Source organism: Populus alba, chromosome 5 (genome assembly GCF_005239225.2).
Source record: "Populus alba chromosome 5, ASM523922v2, whole genome shotgun sequence".
In the NCBI taxonomy this organism is placed as follows: domain Eukaryota; kingdom Viridiplantae; phylum Streptophyta; class Magnoliopsida; order Malpighiales; family Salicaceae; genus Populus; species Populus alba.
The window spans coordinates 18,786,890-18,809,298 of NC_133288.1; the positions used below are offsets into that span (position 1 = coordinate 18,786,890).

The 22,409-nt window shown below is 34.4% G+C and overlaps 3 protein-coding genes across 3 annotated transcripts; all 3 read right to left on the bottom strand.

Moving 5' to 3' along the window:
* Positions 1–382: 382 nt before the first annotated feature.
* On the bottom strand, positions 383–3,763 carry LOC118061799 (UDP-rhamnose/UDP-galactose transporter 5). Its single transcript, XM_035075374.2, has 6 exons — positions 3,503–3,763; positions 2,799–3,034; positions 2,527–2,711; positions 2,249–2,449; positions 1,915–2,076; positions 383–997 (listed from the first exon to the last, which is right to left on the bottom strand). The coding sequence occupies exons 2-6, from the start codon at positions 2,926–2,928 to the stop codon at positions 668–670; spliced, it is 1,008 nt and encodes a 335-aa protein (XP_034931265.1). The 5' UTR covers positions 2,929–3,034; positions 3,503–3,763; the 3' UTR covers positions 383–667.
* A 2,770-nt stretch (positions 3,764–6,533) lies between these two features.
* Positions 6,534–8,471, bottom strand: LOC118061798 (small ribosomal subunit protein uS13z/uS13y/uS13x). The gene is made up of 4 exons (XM_035075373.2): positions 8,313–8,471; positions 8,002–8,162; positions 7,192–7,380; positions 6,534–6,840 (listed from the first exon to the last, which is right to left on the bottom strand). The coding sequence occupies exons 1-4, from the start codon at positions 8,313–8,315 to the stop codon at positions 6,735–6,737; spliced, it is 459 nt and encodes a 152-aa protein (XP_034931264.1). The 5' UTR covers positions 8,316–8,471; the 3' UTR covers positions 6,534–6,734.
* Positions 8,472–9,934: 1,463 nt separating this feature from the next.
* Positions 9,935–20,965, bottom strand: LOC118061797 (protein GIGANTEA). The gene is made up of 15 exons (XM_035075372.2): positions 20,785–20,965; positions 20,100–20,428; positions 18,313–18,384; positions 18,133–18,187; positions 17,875–18,017; positions 17,463–17,737; positions 16,118–16,173; positions 14,829–15,069; positions 14,310–14,460; positions 13,397–13,606; positions 11,751–13,292; positions 11,415–11,483; positions 10,890–11,108; positions 10,608–10,700; positions 9,935–10,461 (listed from the first exon to the last, which is right to left on the bottom strand). Exons 2-15 carry the CDS (start codon positions 20,187–20,189, stop codon positions 10,162–10,164), a joined length of 3,516 nt encoding a protein of 1,171 aa, XP_034931263.1. The 5' UTR covers positions 20,190–20,428; positions 20,785–20,965; the 3' UTR covers positions 9,935–10,161.
* Between the last annotated feature and the right edge of the window lie 1,444 nt (positions 20,966–22,409).

The following is a 22,409-nucleotide window of genomic DNA, read 5'->3' on the forward strand; positions in this document are numbered from 1 at the left end:
TAGATAAAATACTAAAAATATATATATAATACCAAATACCTATGAACCCCTTGAAAAAGATAGGATTACCCCTAATAATAAACTTTGTTAGATTTTTTAAAAAGGGTAAAAGTATAATTATAATGTTTTATTCTACAGTGTTTCTTGTGTTTTGATCTCCCATGAATCACCGACCTAAAAACTTTTGAGCGTCTCTTTAAATTTGAATTTTTTTTAATGTTTTTAAATATTTTGATATATTAATATTAAAAATAATTTTTTTAAAAAATATATATTATTATGATATATTTTTAAATAAAAAATACTTTACACTGCAACAACGGACAGGTGTGATATTTCTAAATACACTTTAAGTCAAGAAAACAATTCCTTTGAAATCACGTGGATAATAATGTAATCACAGAAAAATTTATTTCCCGTCCGACTTGAATAAATTACTATGAATAATATTCGTGAGACAGAAGAAAATTTTGCAGGGAGCCTAATCCTATCCTAAAACATCCCTTTCCCTGATAGATCGAGTACAAAAAAAAAGAAAGAAAAATAAGAATTATAGAATCAAGAAGAAAATAATTAGAATTGAATGGCAAAGGTTTTCTAATCTCAAATGATTAACGAGTTCCTGGAATTAGCTGCCTCGTATGCTTAACTTATACTACATAAACGCTTAGACTTTACCATCATGTTCATCGGATTCTGGCAAATTACTTTGTTTCTGTTGTCTGCTTGTCGGAAGAGAGAGGCTCCTGCGCTCCTTTCCTCCAGGCTTAGATGAGGCATTGCTATACCAAATCATTCCAGCTACAGCTATGGTCATGCCCAGAACCACATGTAGATTAAGACCATCTTTTCCGAAGAAAAAGAATCCCATAATAAGCACAAGTACTGTCTTCATATGACCGAGTACTTGAAAGGACACGGCGGTGAATCTGCCAATGCAGATGAACTGGCTTAAGTTGGTCCCTACTGCTATGATGCATGATAGAACGATAAATATCTGCACAAACCAAGATCCAGAGAAAAATGTGAGATGGGATTCTGTAAACTTAGGTAAGAAACTTGTCATCACACACAAACAAGAACAAGGGTTCAAAAAAAGTAAAAAATTGCCCTTGGCCTATTATAAGCAAATAAAAGGCCTGCACACATGTATAGCAATTTTATGCAAAGCAATACTGCTACGTAAAAATGGAGCAGGAAACACAAAAGGAGTTTATGCAAACAGCAACCCTTACAAATAAGTAGCGGTATAACTTGTATGCGAGATTCAAAGTCATCATCAGACTTGCTTACAGAAAATGGAGAGGTCACACTAATATTATGCTTTTTAAGAGTTCGCCATAGGCTCTAGGAAATTTTCATAGCAAAACCAGGGTTGCTTTTCCCTTACTGTTTAACTTTTCTTGTTAAGATTGCATCCCACTAGCTCTTTAGGTATAGATTGCATGCATATTAACTGCATTGAAACCTCATATTTTTTTCTGCTGACAAGGAAAATTAAATTAACACTTTCAAATTGGCTACCCAAATTGGGGTTTGTAAACCCCAACATAGCCAAATCATTCCCTTGTGAGCAAAATTCAAATTGGAGTGTCCAAGGAAAAAACTAGACAGCAAACAAATGAAACTATAGACAAACGTATAAACACATCTGGACATCAGAATGATGAGCTACAGCAACAAGCACGTAGATAACTAGAAATACAGATGCACCTATATGATGTTCATGTGATTCCTAAGCAAACATGTGGTACAAAAATGTGAGCTACTTTACAGCATAAACATTTGGTAAAAAAATGAGCTACTTTACAGCGTGCATAACAATCTGCAAGAATGACAAGTGTATCCAGATTACAGCTAAATTATGAAAATGGTAAAAAAAAATACAGAAGTCAAATTTTGCTGAATTCTTACCACAGAGACTGTACTGTAATCATAGGTGTCGATTCTTTTGTTTGTCAACCAGAAGTCCAAAAAGGGGCCTAATAATAGCAGCGTTGCAGCCTGGGATGGAGCAGTGTGACCCAAGAGGTTGAAAGAACTTAGTGAATACTTCCTTTGGAGGTAATGTACATACTGCAAGAAAATCATTCAACAGAGTTATAAGAGGAGCAGCTTCTGAATGGTATATACTATTTTAGTGAACTGGATTAGTTAATTCCCAAGATTTACAATGATAAAACTTCTTTAAATTGAAATTTAATAGGATAACACATGTTAAAAAAAATAGATGTTGATAAACACTTACATACTGTTGCAGAGCAGTGCTCCAAACTGCAATGAAGGCGGCAATGAATCCTTTGGCATTAACACTCACATCAGTGACAGTGCAAACACCAACACCCAAGAGAACAACTCCTATACTCAGCTTTGTGTCTCGTGAGTACCGAATCTTGTCTAACAACACTTCCAACAGGCAGGATACAGGGATTATACTCAGCTTTGCAATCTGACAGTTAAAACGAACATGTGATTGACATTGTTGCAATAAATCGGCGGCCAAAAGACAGTATGAAAAATATTTACCTGATAAAATCCCACTGAATTCCACATTAGACTAACATTCATTCCAACAATAGAGAAATTTGCAAAGACAACAAATTTTAAAAGCTCAGGGAAAGGTAGATGAGAAGCTTGGATGTATCCCAACCACCTTAAAACCCCAGTCATCAAGGTTGTGGTAGCAAAATGCATACCAGTTAGTGTCGTGGCTGCAAGAAACCATAAAAAGGAAATATCAAACTACATGTCTCGTGAATGCATAAGCAAATAAGAGAAAACATGAGAAGCAAACTCACCGTAACTAAAACCGTAAGTAGCCATTAAGGCTTTATTGACAATGATAATCCCAACAGAAGTGACAACATTGAACATCCAGGCACCCGCATCGGCAGCTCCCTTTTTATCAGCCTTGCTAGATGGAGCCATCCTAATTTACTTGTCTCAAAACTTTAGATTTTGAAAAGTTCCAGAACACTTATCCTTGAGCCTCCAAAGGCAACCCCATCCACATTACAATGAGCAACACGCTTCTCTGAAAACATCAAGTATAAATGGAAATCAAAATCTTGGTTAGCACATGTGTTGCCGACCATTATTTACTCCTCCTCCTTCTCCTAAAGGAAGCTCTATTTAGGGTGTAATTAAATTTAGCCTAACAATTTATTTTTTTTTAATATGTTTATTTTGGACAACAGATGTCAATCTCAGTAATAAAAATCATGGTTTAACTAAAATCTAACTACAAGAATCTTCTTAATCAAACAGTAATTATGAGATCAAGTCATGAAGGACAGATGAGATACGAAAATTCTAAAACAAAAAACCAGATCTGCATTGCGTTACTATTTTAGACGTCGAAACAGAATTCAATAATTACTACTACAGATCTCACTCTCTGTAAAAATCAGTTGATCAGTCTAAAAGATTACACCATTGAAGTAATTTGATTTTTTTTTCAAGAAAACGTGAATTCTACGGTGTCAAGAAAAATTGTACGTACCGCGAAGAGGAAAGCAAGGAAGCTGGGAGGTAAAGAATGGAGGAGGACGTGATTGAATGTCCAATTGTATGCGTTTTTAAGGAATTAGCGGTCACTCTTTTTTCTCTTTTTTTCTTTTTTTTTCCTCTTCCTCCTTTATTCTGTTCTTGTTTCTGTTGAAAAGATGAAGATTTGGAGTGAGAGAGAGGGGGGGAACGTGAAGTTCTGTAAACCCGGAGACCCTTGCTTCCCTACACATGCCCATCACCGCCAGCCAACTCATCCTTTCAATTTATACTTTTCTTTTCTCTTTTTCAGAGTTGAAATATTAATAGTTTGTAAAAAAATAAAAAAATAAAAATTAAATATACCGATCGGAATGTAGACGATAACAGTAATATAAGTGCAGTAAATTGTGGAATAAAGAAAAAAGAGATGACAGCAAAATCATTTTAAAAGAAGATTTTTATTTAATTATGCAATAATTAAAATAAATATTTGAAAGGGTTTGAAGTATTAACATTGTGGGAAAAAAATATTGAGTATTTAATCAAAATCCTTATTTTTTTATTTATGCATTTTTTTTATTTTGACTAAACATTTTTTTATTAACAAAATGATTTTTTAAATAAAAACTTGAGGTAATTAAAATAAGTTTTTTTTAGTGACTTTTCCCTTATCTCTCAACATACAAGGTCTCTAACATAGAAAGATAAATTTTAAGACTAAGATATAAACTTATAAAAATTAAAAGCTTATTTGGTAAGTGTGGTTGTGGTTGTTTTTACAAATGATTTTCGTGTCAAAATACATGTTAATGATTTTTTTATTTTTTTAAAATTATTTTTTATATCAGCACATTAAAATGATTTGAAAACACTAAAAACATATTAATTTGAAATTAATAAAAAAAAAAAAATTTCAAATTTTTTTAAAAAGCGCTTTAAAAACATACAAAAACAAACAGATCCTAAATAAACTAAAAATATAAAAATAAAGAACTTTAGGGACTATATCAAACCTCGGTGAAGATTTAAAGGAATAAATTAAACTTTTGACAATGAAGTTTTAAGATTGTAACATCAATATCTAAAATTGGAAGGTCAGAAATATATAATTAACAACTTTAGGTTCAAATTAATATATTTTTTAAGAATTTTAAGAATTAAATTGAATTTTTTACGATTTTAATGGATTGAGACGTGAGAAAAAATATTTTTTAATGATTGAAATATAAATAATTAAAACTATAAGAACTAAATATTGTAAAAAATAAAAACTACAAAGACCAAACTATGAACACAAAAAAAAAAAAAAAAAGGTGGTTGTACATTAAAACATACACAAAAAACTATGCGGCCACACTAACAACCACTTCCTTAACCATAACCTTCTGGACAAATTGATTACATAAATTTTGTTCTTAGGGTTCATTTTTTTTATTAAAAAATAAAGAGACTGTGATGTTTCAAGAGAGAAGACAAGACGAGAGAGTTTTAAGTATGTGATATGTCGTTTTCATGGTTTCTTTCATGTATTATATTTGAGGCAATTTTTCTCATTTTATTCTTTTTTAATATTATTTGTTTGATGATGAAAAGTATAAATGCAAAGTAAAAACGCAATCAAATTAAGAGTTTTTTTTTTTTGTAATTAACCCTATAATAAAATTGGTTGTTTATTTGAAATTCACATGGAAAAGTTAAAATTAATCGAGATATTCTTTAATGTCTTTGTTTTAGATTTGTGTAGCTTTTTGAATTTTTATTTTCATTCAAAACATTATCTTGTTTTAGTATTTATTCACTTAGTTTGAGACAGGAGAGGGAAACTTGTTGGAAAATGATAAAAAGAGATATAGTTGTTGATTGACCACATTACAACAAAAAAAATTATTTTTGGAGTTAGTAGGCTTTCTTTTATGAGAGGTTTTTTTAAAATCTTTATATTGCAGGGGAAAAAAAGTAGATTAGGGTTAATAAAAAATAAATTTCAGTTTGGTTTTGTATTTTTGAATTAATTTAGATATGTTTTGAATTAAAAAACTGGTTTGTTGATGCTAGTGTTTATTAAATAAAAATAGGTTCAAAATTAGATTTTTATGCGTAAAACCCTCTAACCTAATAACATTTAGATGATGGAGATAAATGACATCCATCTACCAGGTCAGGTCAGAAAAAAAAAAAAAAAAAAAAAAAAAAAAGAGGAAACATGCCTAACCTTACAGGACCATGCAATTGGTTTTTTTTATTTTATGGACCGGCATGTCGGGCCATCCAGGCCCATCAGCCTAATCTTTGTTTTTATTTTATTTTGTTTTTTTAATTAATTTTTATTAAAATAAAAACTTAAAAAATATATCACGAATATATTTTATTAAATACTATTTAATTTATATTTATTTTTTAAAATAAGATTATAATAATTTTTCCTATCAAATTATTCCCACTTGCACTTATAAAATCCTATCCAACTGGTAGTTGATCTAGAGTTTAGCCATTGGTTTGGAAGTTTAACCAAACTTATATGAGATTTAATCGTGTTACCATCTAATTGGGTTGGTATTTCCCACCCCAGCAATTCTCGTGTTATACGCGTCTGATGATTTGAAGCTAAACAGTATTTATATGTAGTATAATTTACTAAACAATTTGATAAATTCTCTTTCAATATTTGCAAAGTACCAGTGCACGTCTTCCATCTTTATGGTTTCAAATTCTTTGCTAGCTTTCGATATTTTACCCAACGCGATCTCAATCTCTATTGGCTGGTTGGGCTATTTTCTAAATTCAGGCGGACCAAATTCTCTCATGGACACCAGCAGGGGGTGAACTCCGGATCTCGACCTAAAATGTCGATCTCTTATCTTTATAGCACCTACAGATTGGAGGGCCGCAAATGCCCTTCCGTTGGGTAAAATGTCACCAGCTTGTTGCATCCCATAGAACACCCAACCGAGGAAAAAATCCAAAAGATCGCTCAAAAAAATATCAAAAGTAAAAGAGCAGCTTATGCAGACAAGAAACAGAGATCATAAAATCTGAAATGGATGTCTAGTGAAACCATTCTTCATATAGTGAAAATAAGATTTTGGCAACTGATTCAAATAGACAAGGGAGTTCACAATAATAAAAATATTTGTAATCTAACAAAATCACCTCTAAACTGGTCTAGAGCAAACATTAATCATACCAAAAGGGGACCGATCCTGCCACACCATATATAAAATTTGTTCAATGCTGCAAAGGTATGTTCATCGCTTCTTAGAGACACCAACAGTCTTTCCACGTCGGCCAGTAGTCTTTGTGTGCTGCCCCCTGACACGAAGACCCCAGTAGTGCCTCAGACCACGGTGGTTCCTGCATAACAAGGTCCATATCAGATGGCAGGATTATCTTTCACTGATAGTATCATCAAGGCTATTTAACAGATTCATGTTACCAATTTTATTACCTAAGCCTTTAACAGAGATGCATTTCCCTAGAGAAAATTACACAACAAGTTGCATCACAGCTATTTGACAGTAACGTTTAAAATGAGTTGTGAGCATACAAATGTTGAGAAGCTAATAAACAGTCTACGTGGCAAGAGAAGCCTGTAGTAATTTGAATGACAATATTTTCAGTACTCTAAACAGCTTAACATATTTTCATTGAGTGCACTTTGTAACAGATATATTGGTTTATGTACCACAGAAAACAAGAAATTACCTGATCTTCTTCAAACGCTCCAAATCATCTCTCAACTTCATGTCTAGTGCATTTGACACGACCTGAGAATACTTCCCGTCTTTGTAATCCTTCTGCCTATTCAAAAACCAGTCTGGGATTTTGAACTGGCGAGGATTTGCAACAATAGTCATGAGGTTATCCAACTCGGCTGCAGATAGTTCACCAGCCCTAATAATAATGAAGACAATTAAATTAGTCTTTCTGGGAAAAAAAAATGATACTTTGATCAATCATGACTAATTTCAAAAATTAAAACTCAACCAAAATCTGAAGAGATATTGTAAATTCCCAACAAATCATGATTAATTAATTCATTCTCATTCGCTTTGAAACATCAATGACAAATGATCCCAGATATTTAATCTCAAAATCCAAAGTTCACCAGCTTTCATTGTGCTCTTTACCCTCTAGCATGTCATTAATGACCCCCAAAGCAATCATACCTTCCCAAACAATTTTTTATCAAAAAATAATCATCATGAATTCGAAAGACATTTTAATTTTCCTTTTGGGGGTGTAAATGTTAAAGAGTTCTACCTTTCTTTTTACAAGGGAGTACTACCAACCCACAAGTCTATAAAACCACAAAGAAACATGCGTGCTACATGTAAAAATACTCCAAAAATAACGGATATTAACCAGGAAAGAACAGCAATTCCCATTTAAAGGGGAATGTATACTTAAAAAACAAATCAAAGTATTTACCCAAACAGATAGCTATCGTATGATTAAAAATCGAACCAAATAAAAATCAAACAAAACAATACAGAAAGAGAGGGAGAGTGAGACCTCTTGTTCATATCAACATCGGCCTTCTTGCAGACAATGTTAGAGAAACGCCTGCCAATACCTTTGATTGATGTCAAAGCAAACATTATCTTTTGTTTACCATCTACATTCGTGTTCAGCACACGTAGAATGTGCTGAAAATCCTCGTTAGCCACCAAAGACTGTTTCACACATAAAAACCACATGCGACATCATCGATCAATTACAAAACACCAACATCTGAAGTCAAATCTAATACATGTGTTTATTGCTATTATATATCAAGCATAATAAATGAAATTTGAGAGTCAGATATCGAAACACTAATTTACCATTTTGTGTTTTCGAGAGGGGCGGGGCGGGAACGGGCGGAATTGTAGCAGAGGAAGAGTCAAGACAGCGAACGAGGGTTTTTATTAAAAAGTGTTTGGGTTTTGTTTTTTCAAAAGACGATTTTACCCACCAGAACTTTTCTATTTGGGTAGATGACCCAATTCTTTTTTTCCCAGGGTTTTAACTTTTAAGGATACAAGGCCAGCTTTTCATCGGAGTTTTGAATAAACCCGGTCCACCTATCAGATTGATTTGGAACCACGCCGACCTACTCTCTAGCTAAAGCCAGGCATAAAAAAATCAACTTGGAGTTGACATGTCAACCCGTTAGGTTCGATTTTTTAATATTTTTGCAAAAATACATCATTTTATTATTTTATTTTAAATATTAAAATAATATTATTTTAATTAAATCAGGCTAACTTATAAAATTAGAAAAATTTAATTATTATGATTTTTATATATGAGTTAACTATATCAAACTTGATCTAGGAGTTGATCCAATCTAAAATTTGGGTTGTGAAAGAGCAAATTAATTCTTATCCAATTCAAGTCCTTGAAAGTGAGTGTATTTTTCTTAGAATTTTTTTTGTAAAATAAGTTTTTCATTAATCCAGCCCAATCTAGGTTTTGGATTGAAAGGTTAAACCACAAGGCCAGTGAGGTCTCACAACCAGGGAGCCAACTCCCTCCCTTTTTAGATAGTGTATTTTAAAATTTATTTTTTATATTTAAAGCATCAAAATAATTCAAAAAATTTTTAAAAATAATTAATTTTAAAAATAAAACATTTTCAAAAATAGTTTTCTATGCAAAAACAAACACTCTTGGTTTCTTAATTATTATTTTTTACTTTCAGCTTATTTGAAGATTTAAATACAAGTTAATACTTAATAACGCGAGTACAATTATTATAATTCATTTTTTATACTAGATAAGAAATGTCTTCGAGACAGATGATGGATCGGATCAAGGTAGGTACAAAAACTCTCTTCACCAGGCCCATTCATCCCTGTTGTCTAACCAGTGACTGGCACTGGGCGGCTGGGCTGGCATGGCTTCCCGTGGAAGCAGAATTTAGACGAAAGTTGTTTTCTTTTTTTTTAACATGTAGAAAAAAATAACGCACCACCCCCTTAGCATTCAATAAGAATTAAGATCTCATTTCTGAACGTATTCAAAGCTCGTCACTTGCAATTTTTATAATCCACTAGGTTTTCCACGGAAGATAATTAAATTTTAATATCAGGAAAAAATAAATTATCTTCATATCCATACCCATTTTTCTCATACTCTTCGGGTATCAGAATTTATTTCCATGTCTTGATGTCCTAGTTTTCGAATTCTTTGAAGGCCATGTCTTGGTTCAGAGTTCCAAGCAGAACCAGGGATAAGTAGTTATTGTTCTTGCAACCAGAGACAGAACTAAGATCAACAGTGGACCGAAATACAAAGACAGTCAACTTCTGGAAACAAGGATAGAACCCGATGCCTTATCAACCTATGCCATGGAAATTCAGATAGAACCTGTACCTTCTGCTGTACACCAATCTGACTTGTCCCCTCTGCTGTACACCAATCTGTTAAAGGAAACCTAATCCATCCATGTAGAACTTTGGCGTGAAAATAGGTATCTATTCGAACTAGATAAAATTAATATGGCCGTGTTGATTTGATTCACTATACACTATTATACCTCAGGTTTTAAACCTAGAACAAAGTGAAAGTTAATTCTCTGGCCATCAGATCCTTCAATCAACTTAACATGGTCTCTACTTATATCTGTAAGTCTCACTCATGGAAAGAGCAATGATAAAACCTGCAATGGCTGGCAAGAGCTCATCAATGTTATAAGGAAATAGTACAGCCTAACTCCTTGGCGGCAGTATCAAGATGATGAACAGGCATTCCTGTTGCAAGTCGGCTATGGGCTTCCCATGTTAGGCACTTTTCTATATCAGCTTGCCAGTTGATGACATCTGATCTGAAATATTGATAAGAGGGTCCATGGATTCCATTCCTGTGTGTGAGTTTAGAAGCGGGTTTCATTGAACCAGTATGCTGAATATCACGAAGAACAGATGTGCTCAGGGCACGGACATGAGCACTTGGATGAGAAAGGCATCGTATAGTCGCTGGCAGACGACACTGCATGAATTGGCCCAAAAATTCCAATGAGCAAGCGTCATATGTACTCCCAAACTGGGATTACCCACTTCATATACAAACATGCTCGTGTGTATGTGCAGCCTTCATACTAAATGAAATTGGATGTGTTAAGAGGATATATTCACCTTTAAGAGGTTTGAAAGGCCATCTGCAACTGCAAATCCAGACTCTCCCCACTGCAGCACTGGCTGAACTGCTCTGGCTGTTGCTTCTAGTAGCTGCCAAATGGAAGATTGAAAGATTAACCACACTGAATAACAAGTACTTTTTTTTTTTTTTTTTTGACAAAGGACTCCTGACTAAACTTGGAATGTCGTGAGCCTTCGGTCAATATAATTCTGATGTCTAACTTACAAAGAGCAGGTCACATATTCCAAAGTGAAGTGAAATCTTCTTTGGTATGTTACCTCAAGCTGTGGTAAAGTGCAAGCTTCTCCATCAACAAGCATCCCATCTGTGGCGCGGAGAAGTAGATCTGATGCGCTAGCCAAAATTACCAACGATTCTGGGGTATCATGATTTCTCATCAGCTCAACAATCAACTTGACAATCCGCTGGTTGATTCTCCACATCTTCTGACCTGAATCATCATCTTTGGCGATCCAAGGCTGCAATTCCCTCTCCGCCTGACAACAACACACAGAAAATGACTAAACAAACAAAGCAATTGAATCTTAAAGGAAAATAAAACAGGATGCTACCTTAAACAACCAACAGGCAATACTTCCAAATTTGGGATCAAAATAATTGCAGAAACTATTTTAGAAACCATTTTTTGCACCTTCCCATTTTCCAGGTGAGTAAGTTTTGTACTATCAAAATAGGTAGTTCTGAATTTTTATTGTATTTCCCTATTCTGAAGATGAGGCCAAACAGTAAAGGGTAAACAATTGCATTTTACAGCATAATTACAAGTAAGACAAAATTTAGACCTGAAGAACAACTGCTGTGGCTGCTATTGTTGGCGATGCTGATACAACATTGCATAGTGCGTCAACAACCTGAATACATACTGACAAGTTAGAGGAAGCTCTCCCAAAGAAAATAATGAGAATCTAGATAAAATATAGCCTGATGGATCTATCAAATCCATTTCCACGCAATTGGGAAGCGCCTCATGCTTCCAAGTCACACATGTTAAAAACTTTTAAATGTCCATTGTGTGTGTGTGTGTGTGTGTAGCATGAAACCTTTTATACAAAATGCATTAAAGCTTCTAATTTTTATTTCCAATTTGAAGGGAAAGTGATTAGAACATGGAGTATGACCTGTCTCCATCCTTGTTGAGCAGAAGTGCTTTCTGCACTAGGTTGAGTTTCGGGTGATGCTATTAACTTTTGCCACAATAGAGAAACAACGGAGAAACATAACTCTTGCTTCTCTGGAAGCACTGATCTCAATAGAACTTGTGCACTGCAATTGAATCCAATATGCCTGTGCATTGTTAAGAAATTGGCCAAATCTGAAGCATCCAATGGCAATCCAGCAATTCCTTTTCCCGAAGTGCTTCCAGAGCCTTCTTCTGAATGTGATTCTCTCTCACATTTAAGTTCAGTTTCTGAATGAACTAATTCTGTGGACTGCAGGGCAGATGATTGCCCTGAATTAAAGCAGCCAGTGCTTGCACTTCTATTTTGCTTGTTACCATCAAAACACACAAGAGAATCTTTCCACACTGGTGCGTGCAAATGTGCTCCTAATGGCTCAGCTTTGTTAACTATGGATGCAACAGCCTTACTGTGAACATCAATGAGGTTATATAGAGAGGACGCCCTGGTGTAAATTTCATTATCCCACTTGCATCGCATCAAAACAGAGAGTGCGTGCGTGCAAGCCTTTGAACGTCTAAATAGTTCAGAAACATGGGCAGCAACCATAGCTGCAGCTACTATCTCATTTGAACTATAACTCCAAGATGTGCCAATAGTAGATGGTTTTAGAGAAAAAAGTGCCTCCAAAATAGCTAAAATTCTGTGAGTATGATGGATTGCAGAGTTGAGACTAGTTTGGAACTCACTAACAGCTCCATTCAGTTTTGCAGGCTTGGCTACAGTCTCTGCATGTTTAGAAGTTGAATGGTTACTCCCCCTGGAAACAAAAGGGAATATTTGAAGCTCACAAGCCAGAGCACATACAGCAGCCAGAACATAAGAATCAAATGCTGCAACTGGACCTTGTTTCTTCATCCTTCTAGATTTCATGTTTCTTCGCATTTCAGATGTTGATTGTGAGTCCTCTGTGCCATCCTCAGGCAGATCATTTTCTTCTCCTCTTGGTCTCTTGCTCCCACGGGAATGAGCTTCGTGACTGACACACACAGTTAACACAACAAATAGTAGTCGCGATGCAAGCTCTACAGAGGCACATGATTCTAGAAAGAGCGAGTGGACCATAGTACGAAGCTCTGCCACAGCAAGGTTTTTGGAGGCAGGCCCTAGGCTAGAAAAATATCTTGTTTTTCTGGTCTGTTCTCTAGAAGACTCAGGTGGAAATGTTCTCTGAAGAATTGCTTCCACAGTGGCAACAAATATCTTCATGAGGCATGCTTCAGATGGACTTCCACGAGGAAGATATTCCAGGACCTTAAGGAGAGGTATATACAGATTCCATGACAATAATGGAGGTTGCAATGGTGTTGCAACTATGATTTCAGGAAGATCAACTGCTGAGGAACTTAAAGGAATCAGACCATAAGCAGCTTCCCAAATGGTACAAATTCTCCATTCAACCTCAGGTCCATGGGCACAAAGCATGGATGCAATTCCCTGGGCAGTTGCTTCAATAGTCGCTTCAGCTGCAGGCACTTCTATCTGTTACCATGTTCAAAATGCAACAAAGTAGACATTGAAGTGCTTCTCATAGCTTGAATCACAAGAAGTCAAACTGAGGTGTCAACAAATAACATTTATATTACCTGCTTCCTGTAGCATGAAATGTAACCACCCAAAGGTTCATGTTGAACTTCCACTCCTTCAACTTGCCTTATTGGAGGAAAAAGCAATGCAGGCTGTGAGAGAATGCGGAAAAGTAAAGCTGCAGCTGCGTCAGCTGCTATACCTGCTCTCATGGACATTGCAGTCCCTATTGCACGCAAGAAATGCAGATGCATCCAGTTCCTAGGAAGCTGCATAAATGAACACAGAAATTAAGGAGAATGAAATGGAAAAAGGTAAAAGAAACTAGATAGTTAAAGGTGGGCCAAAGAAGCTAATCAAGTCAAAATATGATATTCTGAGTAAAATCCCGTTCTTTTGGGTTGGAGAAAGCTTCCTTTTGATGGAAATAAGTGATTCAATTACAAGCAGAGAAATAGAGAAGGATGAAAAAAAGCAACTGTTGAAGTAAAAATTGTTCATAATTTTTTTTTCATTGATGAGTTACATCAGAAGACTCCTGAAAGGGGGAACAGCTATCTTTCATGGCTTTGCACAGGCTAATTACAAAAGACAGAGAAGTTAATTTTTTAATTTTAGTTTTTCTCTTTTACATTCTATGGGAGGATGATTTATTAACCTTGCTGTAATTTCTCCTCTCTCTCGTAATAATACATTCTTCTTTTATAATCATAATAAAAAAAAACCTAAAATATTCCACATGTATAGTCTCTCCAATGAGAAAATTGGCTTTCTCTTGATCTCTTGACAAGAACACATGTGAATTAGCAAAAAGACTATTAACCACATAATAAGAAATCAATACAAAGCATAGCTGGTTGCCAAGGTGAATTTCTGTAATAAAGGCAAACATACTCCAGAACAAGAATAGAAGTTAAGAGATATGCTTCTCACAGCACAACTAAATGTCATTGATCAAAAGCATATAGTTACCCTTATTCCAGATGCATAATCTTCAGCAGCTCGAAGAAGTTCCACAAGTTGTACAGCAGCATCAAGTGCATCTGGAGCCCATGATGGTGGTGCTTCAAGAAGTCCAAGAAGAAGTCGTTGAGTGGCACTCGGAGTTGCAATGGCGTAATACCTAATTCAGAATATAACACATTTAACAACCACTACTAAGTAGAATGCTTCAACCTAGTAAAATTGAGATTGTCACTCTCGTAGACAGGGGACTTGGTGTCCCGCCATCTTTAAGATCTTTAAGGTCTCTTGTATGCTAGTCTCCACCTTTATTAACAGAGTTTTTCAGAACGCTAACACTCAAACATTGATAAAGATAAATGTTCAATAAAAATACACGAGGGCAGGAAGAGGCACACAAAGAACTGAGCCCCCACAATTAAAAAACATGCATGTACATGAATCCTTGGATGATAAAAAGACCATATTCAAGAAGTTAATCAAATGCACATGCAGATTCAAAAAAAAATTATATAAGCATGTAGTTACCGGTGAAATAAACGTGCATATGGCTCAAGAGCAGGTAGGCCAGCAACTAGATGCTCATCCAAAGCTGTTGTTGGAGGAGGGAGTAAGAGTGCAGGAACAGCAACTGCAGTTAATGTAGCAGTCTCATAACGAGCAACTTCCTCATCACACACACTTAAAATAACCCCAGCACCATTTGCTACAGCCCACCTTGGAGTTGATGGGATGAGCTGAGGATGTTTTCCAGACCCACGTGAAGAAGCTAACAAAATACAAAAGAAATTCAGTTGATAATGATATTTGTCTCAGGGTGTAGACTGCTACCATGTTATTCTTGCAGATTATGCAATAAAATTTAAATTATTCTCTAGCAAAGACAATAATTGCTCCCGGCCATATTATACATCCATACTTACAACCAAAATGAACAGCGTGTCTCCACTGCTACAATCAAGGATTAACTGCAAAGAGATTGTTTTAAGCTAGGCCTTCAGTTTCAAAGTAATTTTGGCAATGGAAACAGTGCAAAGACAGTGCTTTTCTTTGCCTTCAGTGAAACTTTTTAAGCTTTGCTGATTGTTTTACTGACTGTTTGAAATGGTATCTAAATGCAGTGTTGAAAATACTATCAATGCCAACAGACTTAGAGACAATGCTGAGAAATAACAAAAAATAAAAAGGACCGTGCTATGAAAGAAAAATATTTATCATTTTGGTGCAAAAGAACGAACACGCCAGTGGAATGCAAAACAGGAAAACCACATGTAATTTCACTTTACAAAATATGTTCCAGAGATGGAAATATCATCATGTGTGTCTTGAGCGCTATCTAAGAAATAAAGATTCAGAATTGTCTCATGTTATTTCTCTTTAGACACCAATGATGTCTTCCACTATCTTGTGTTAATCCTTGTAATTGCAAAAGAGAAAAGATCTTCGTGCATTTTACATGTAACTTAATACAGCTCAACATCAAATGAAAGAATATATGATCTTCACCATTCTCTTTATCCAAATTCAGACGCTCACTTTTGGAGTCCAGTTATTCCTTAAATGTGATGTTTGGCCATTCAGTAGCCTAACTGCCTGTACAATACTACAAACTTTTCTAGTAAACTCCCTACCAAGGAAACCACACCTCGTCTATAATATTTGCAAATCTCCTTAACTTTGAAATTTAACCTTGTTATGCAAGAGACATCCAAAAAATATTCTAAAATCAAACTTGAAGCCATAATATATAAAAGTTAATCAGATGCTAGAAGAGCAAAAATTCACATGCTATGTTTCTAAAGTAAAGATTAACTAACTGGTTGTTGGTGGTTTGAGCTCTCCCGCAGCATATTTACCCATAACACCACTGCACCTGAAAATGCATGATAACATTTGAGGTCAAGGGAATCCCCATAACAAGAAGTTGACGAGAATTAAATATGGTTCATTATATTCCATGACAAGTTCACTAAAAATTCCCAGAATGAACTTCTAGCTTAAATTTTGAAAACAGAGAATCTAGCAGAACCAACAGTTGCCAATGCAACATCGAGAAGTTAAGAGAAAATACATATAATTCATTGTATTCCATGACAAGTTGGTAGCAAATTTCTACCAAATTGAATTCCCTGCGCTTAAACTTTGAAAAAGAAGAATAATAATTTAGTGAGACCAACAGTGTCAGTGCAACAGGTGATGTGCCATAACAACCCCCCCCCCAAAAAAAAAAAAAAAGGCGCTTTACAGGTTTGAAACTTCAACTGTTGAAATAAGCCCAAGATCACTCTAGCATAAATTTGATAAGGAAATTGTGACAGATTTCCCTAACCACCGATTTCTGATGTCATCATCATTGGATCCACACATGCGGGGTCCACCATATTATAGTACCTCCATATTAGCTTTGGTACCATGTGTGATGAAATTGTCTGCTTTTGCCATGTGGCCTCACAATTTTGTCCCACAAAAGGTGCTTCACACTTTTGAAACTTCAGCCGTCCATACAAGTCCAAGATCATTCTAGTACACTTCCTACATGGGACGCTGAAAAGATCTAATTCCAAACCAACCTATTTCTTATATATTATGTTTTGAGAGAGAAAATTTTATCCAATCATCTATGCAAGGAGCTTGGCAGTTTCAGTTATCTATAATTTACAAGCCGGTAGAAGTAGAATACAGTTCAAGAAATTCAATATTTTAGTTTCAGCACGAGCCATAAAAAGGTTTCTGTCCCTGTTTTGCTAGGAAAGAAGTAAATTATTATCTAATTTCATGGTGGAGTTCTCCTTTGATTTTATTAACTTTTTTCTGATTTTCATCATCATGTCATGTCCCTTCTGATCAAGGATATTTTTATGTTTAGTTTCAATCTCAAGACTTCTTGTTGGAACAAAAAATAAAGAAGAGGGAATGTGCAGAAGTACACAGATTAATTTCAATGCCAAATAACCCCTAACTTTCAAGATCAAGACAACGAGTTGCAATAAATTGAGCAGGTGAGAAAGGACTGTCAAGATTATCACACTGAAATTTAAAATATGCTCTTTAATCCTATTTTAGAATTAAATGTAAAGAAATCATACTGTGTTACTTTCCTTGTTATGTTGATTACTTTCTAACCAAAAAAAAAATCAGTACAATATAAAATATGGCACTCACCAACGAAAGTAGTCACTTCTAATACCCAGAGGTGCAGCAAGCAATATATCGGTGATCCAGGGAGACAGAGGCCTGAAAGGTTTCCTCTCTTGTTGTACCAAAGGCATGCTGGAGGATTTCCCTTCTGCTGATTCACTACTTGTAGCCTGGCTGTCACTACTGCTTCTGTCTGTTTCATTATTCTGTTGTTCCCTCTTGTATATTGGGCGATTGTAATGAGTTAATATCCGCAAAATCTCTCCGCACGCCAGAGCCCATTGTTCAGAATATTCATTCTGTATAAGTATCAAAAGATGTGTCATAAATAAGAAGCTTCTTTTTCAACCCATACAGCAATTGCATGCTGTAAACAAATTAGAAAAATTAAAGACAAAGGTAAAACTTGTGTAAGTTAATGGTTTACATTACATACCTCACTACCAGGGCAGACTAAGGAAATGAAAGAGGCAAATGGAGGGCTGCTCCTATCATAAACTAGTGTACCATCTATAATACATGAAATAATCGGAAGAACAACAGCATGTCCATGCTCTGGATGATGAAGGACAAATGTAGCTGGAAATTGACGTAAATATTTAAATCAGAACTACTTCAGCCACCAATCATTGATATGATACTTGACAAGCGCAATTAATTCTTTTATAGATTAGAATATGTGAGGAATCATTACCCAAAACATCATCAAAAAGTCGTTTGTCCTTTGATGGATAACGATTGCGAATCAACTGTCAAAACCATATCCATATCCACAACCAATATATGTTATGAACTTCATGAAAAGTAAAAAGTCTCAATAGAATTAAGTATTCATACCATATGAACAAGAAAGACTGACTCGAAGAGAGTATACCTCAGAAATATCATCTGGAAAGTGTTCTGATGTGCACTGCCCAAAGTAGTCAACATAGGCAGTAATTTGTGCCTGCAGATGAGGGAAAACATGCAGAAACTTGGGGATCAATTCTTGTAGGAATTGAACTTCAATAGAAAGAAATGTCACAATCAGAAGGAAAATAAGTGCAGATGTACGATAGAGTAATTTTGAAAACAAAGATAAGATGCAGATGTGGGACTTTTCCAAGTCAAACGACAAATTCAATGCTATAACCATTAGAGAAAAAGTGATGGCTGGGAATAAATTGACAATAGAAGTTCTCACTTCAAACTCAAAAGTTTATCCGTGCATAACATGGTGATGTTTTAATGACTGTCAACAAGTGCTGATTCTGTAATTTCTGATTGATGTCCTGAAAAACAAACTCCAATAAAGTCTAAAGGATGGATAGAGGGGAGGACAAAAAGGGTAAAATGCATGGGTGTAGAGGAGAAAAGATGGAAATTAGCCCTCCAAAATTGTGCAGATTGCAAATTACATGTCAGCTAAGATAAGCGGGTCCTTCCTATACTTCCCTGGGACGTTTCATCCACCCCTTTCCCATCCACCCATCATCCCTACTTTCTTTCATAGCAAACAGAGAGCAAGGATTTGAAAGTTAGATTTCAAGCTACTATGGAATTTTTTTACAAGAAAAATTCATGAAGCGTGAACATGTCTGCATGGTTGTTTTTCCCAAAAATTTTACTTGCCTAAGAAGGAAATGCCCACTTATGCTAAAAATATCCAAAATCAGAGGAATACTGTCTAAATCCTAACTTCTCTGAGCAGTTAGCACCATTTTAGTTGACAATACCTTTCCTCATAAATAGATTCAGTATTTCCTCAATCTGAGGCAACAGTAGATGAAATTTCCGGATACCACATCAAAATTTTCACATCTTCTAAGACCTAATTAAACAGTAAACCATGGTAAAGAGAAAGAGCCTTGAAGAAAAGAGTATTTCATTATCTCATCACAATGTAGTTGACAATTGCCAGAAATGATGGAAAAGCATGAGGTTTATAGTTAGAAATGAATACAGTTTTTATAACCATTTCATTTATGTTTTCTTGATTCAACTTCCAAGTTTCTCATATCCTAAAACTAACAGCAATATTATTGCTCTCCATGGCATACCTAGTTATGAAAACATAAAACCGGTCACAGCGATGTTTGAAAGTCTGAGTCGGCAAGGAATTTGATCAAGGATTAGAAATGATAGGCAAGCTGGATTGATAAAAGGTTATACCCTTTCGAATACAAAATCACACTTCTACTGGCTAAAAATCAATTATTTATGCATAGTGATAGCTGGCTAATTGAAATATTAAAAAAAATCCCATTTAATAAAGATTTTGCAGCAAAGCCAGTCCTCTTATAACATACTATTGACCGATAAAGGTGGTGCTGATTGATCCACCGAAAAAAAGGTGTCCTCTAATTAACAAAGTCAGTCTTGAAACTGTGTCCCATGTTTATATCTTCCTTCTACCAGGAAGAAATTTAAAGATTCTTTACGGCAAGTATAATCTGAATTTTGGCACCCAATAAACCTTAAGAGACAATATGCTGATACAAATATATATAAATACAGAGAACTAGAATAGAGAGAAAATGATAAATAATTAAAATTGAATATAATAAGCATGCAGCAGCACTCATCAGAATCCATTAACTGCCACAGAAATGAAATAAAATGCTTCAAGAATTGTTAAAAAGACAAAGGAAAAGAAAAATATGAGAAAATGCTTCAACTGACCTTTCTTTGCCCCACATCTTGAGGTGGAGGCCAGAACAATGAAGAGAATTGAAGACCATCAATCCATCTCTCAGAAGAAGAACTGGCCATTACAAAGTTGTCTGTCCTTTCAATTACCAAAAACCAACAACAATTTTTTTCTTCCAGCCACTACCAATCAAGATCAATATATCGTCATTTAACATCCCCTCGGATTAATCCCTGAATCCCCCAGAATTTCTCGATCAAAAAAATTTAACTTAGTTTGTTAGTTTCTGTATTTCCGCCTCTCACCCAATATGCTTCTACACAGTGTCTTGCAATCCAAACAAATACTTGAATCTACTGCTCTGCAAGAACATGGTTAAAAATGGCTTGCTGGCTTAGAATTGATAACCAGATATTCAAAGAAAATTCAAAACAAAAACAGAATAACGCTCCAAAAAAATTTATAAATTTTTGAAAAGGGAATCTGCCTTAAAAATCAAAGGGGCTATGATACAGCCACATTTTCAAACTATTAAATAAAGGGGGAAAATCTTTAAATGAATTAAACACGCAAAGAAAAAAAGCAGAAAACATGAAACTACAAACAACTGGACTTAAAATCCATGAACCCACAAAAGAAAAATCATTAATATTTTACTGAACAGAACAGAAAATGAAATTTATAACATGATAAAACAAAACACGGACACCAACGTACCTGGTAGTTGTGTCTGGAAACCGTATTTCAGGTATCTGAACTTAAGCTGCCTAGTTTGATTTTTTGAGATTTTTTTTATCACTCTAATTTCCTTGACAGTTCCTTTTTTTTTTTAAGAGGTTGTAGTTTCGGTAGAGAAGAAGAGGAGATCTTTTAGATGGTCTGAGATTGTCTTGCGTACGTGGCAATGATATTTTCCTCTAACCTTATAGAACCACGTCATGTCAATTTTGGCCATGTTAATTTACGCATGTACATTCATACATACATCATGACATGATAACATGGACTAAATGATGTTGTAGTGCTGGACGTAGATGTAAAATTTGTAAGGGTGAACATTTTCATCCAACCCATCCGTTACTGAGTATCATCTCATCCATCTACATCGTATTTTTATATGATTTGACTAGAGTTAAATGAAAAAAAAAATGTATTTTTTTAATATAATTTATTAATTTTTATTTTAAAATACATGAAAGAATTTAATGATTATTTGTTTTAAAAGAATATGCAAAAAAATATAAATTGATAATATTTTTTAAAAGAAAATCACAATAACTTGGAATAAAATCTCTTGAAGTACAAAATTAAGTTAAAACTTGACAAAAAAAATAAACATGAAGTCAACTCAAGATAATATGATAAAAATATAACTTGGGTAATAAACCGCGAATCAACCTGGGTTAACCCATAAAATTTATGGTCTATGTTATGAAACCTAGGATAACCTAACATAAAGAAATTAAAGAAAACCACAAAAATATTTTTTTCTTAAAAACAAAAATATATATCTAAATATGAAATTGAAAAGGAAAAAAATATGTTGACCTGCATTAAATTTTTAAACTTGGGACTTGATTTATTAGATTATAAGCATCATACATGGAAATAATAATGAAACACAATCCTTTAGCAAATCAAATGCTAACGAATGAAATTGAATAAAAAAATTAAACAAAATGATCTAAGATAAAAAAAATAGTATTTAAAAGAATGAGAGTGAAAACCAAAATAAAAATAAATTAGTAGGGAATTTTTATTTTTTTTTTTACTGGAATGTTCACTTGAAAAGAAAAATAACTCAAATAAAAAGAAAAAAAATCAAAAGAATAAGGATCAAACTGAAAAAAAAAAAACAATATACCATAAACTTGGATTGAATGGTGAAGTTGAAAACCAATAAAACTTTTATAAAATGGCAAGTAAAAAAAATAGAAATAAAAAAATAAGTGCTAAATTAAAAATAATAATATATTAAAAAATTAAATTGAATGATTAAATTGAAAAGAAATAAAACTTTTACAAAAAAAGACCAAAATTATAAATCAAAAGAAAAGGGAAAGGAGACTGAAGCTAAAAAATAAAAAATAAAGAGGATTGACCTGTAATTTGAGGGGGAGGAGTTAGAAGAAGAAAAAAAGGCTCACAAACAATAAATCATCCAACCTTCGTCGACACACGCTGCATCTAAAGAAAAAGAACGCGGCAGCATTTCCAACAACACGGCAAAATGCTAGTTTTGACCACTGAGAAGCACCACATGCGTCGTCCGAAATGCCAGTTGCCTCCCACATGCTTGCAATTTTTTAAAATTTTAATACTATTCCATTTATGTTAAAAGA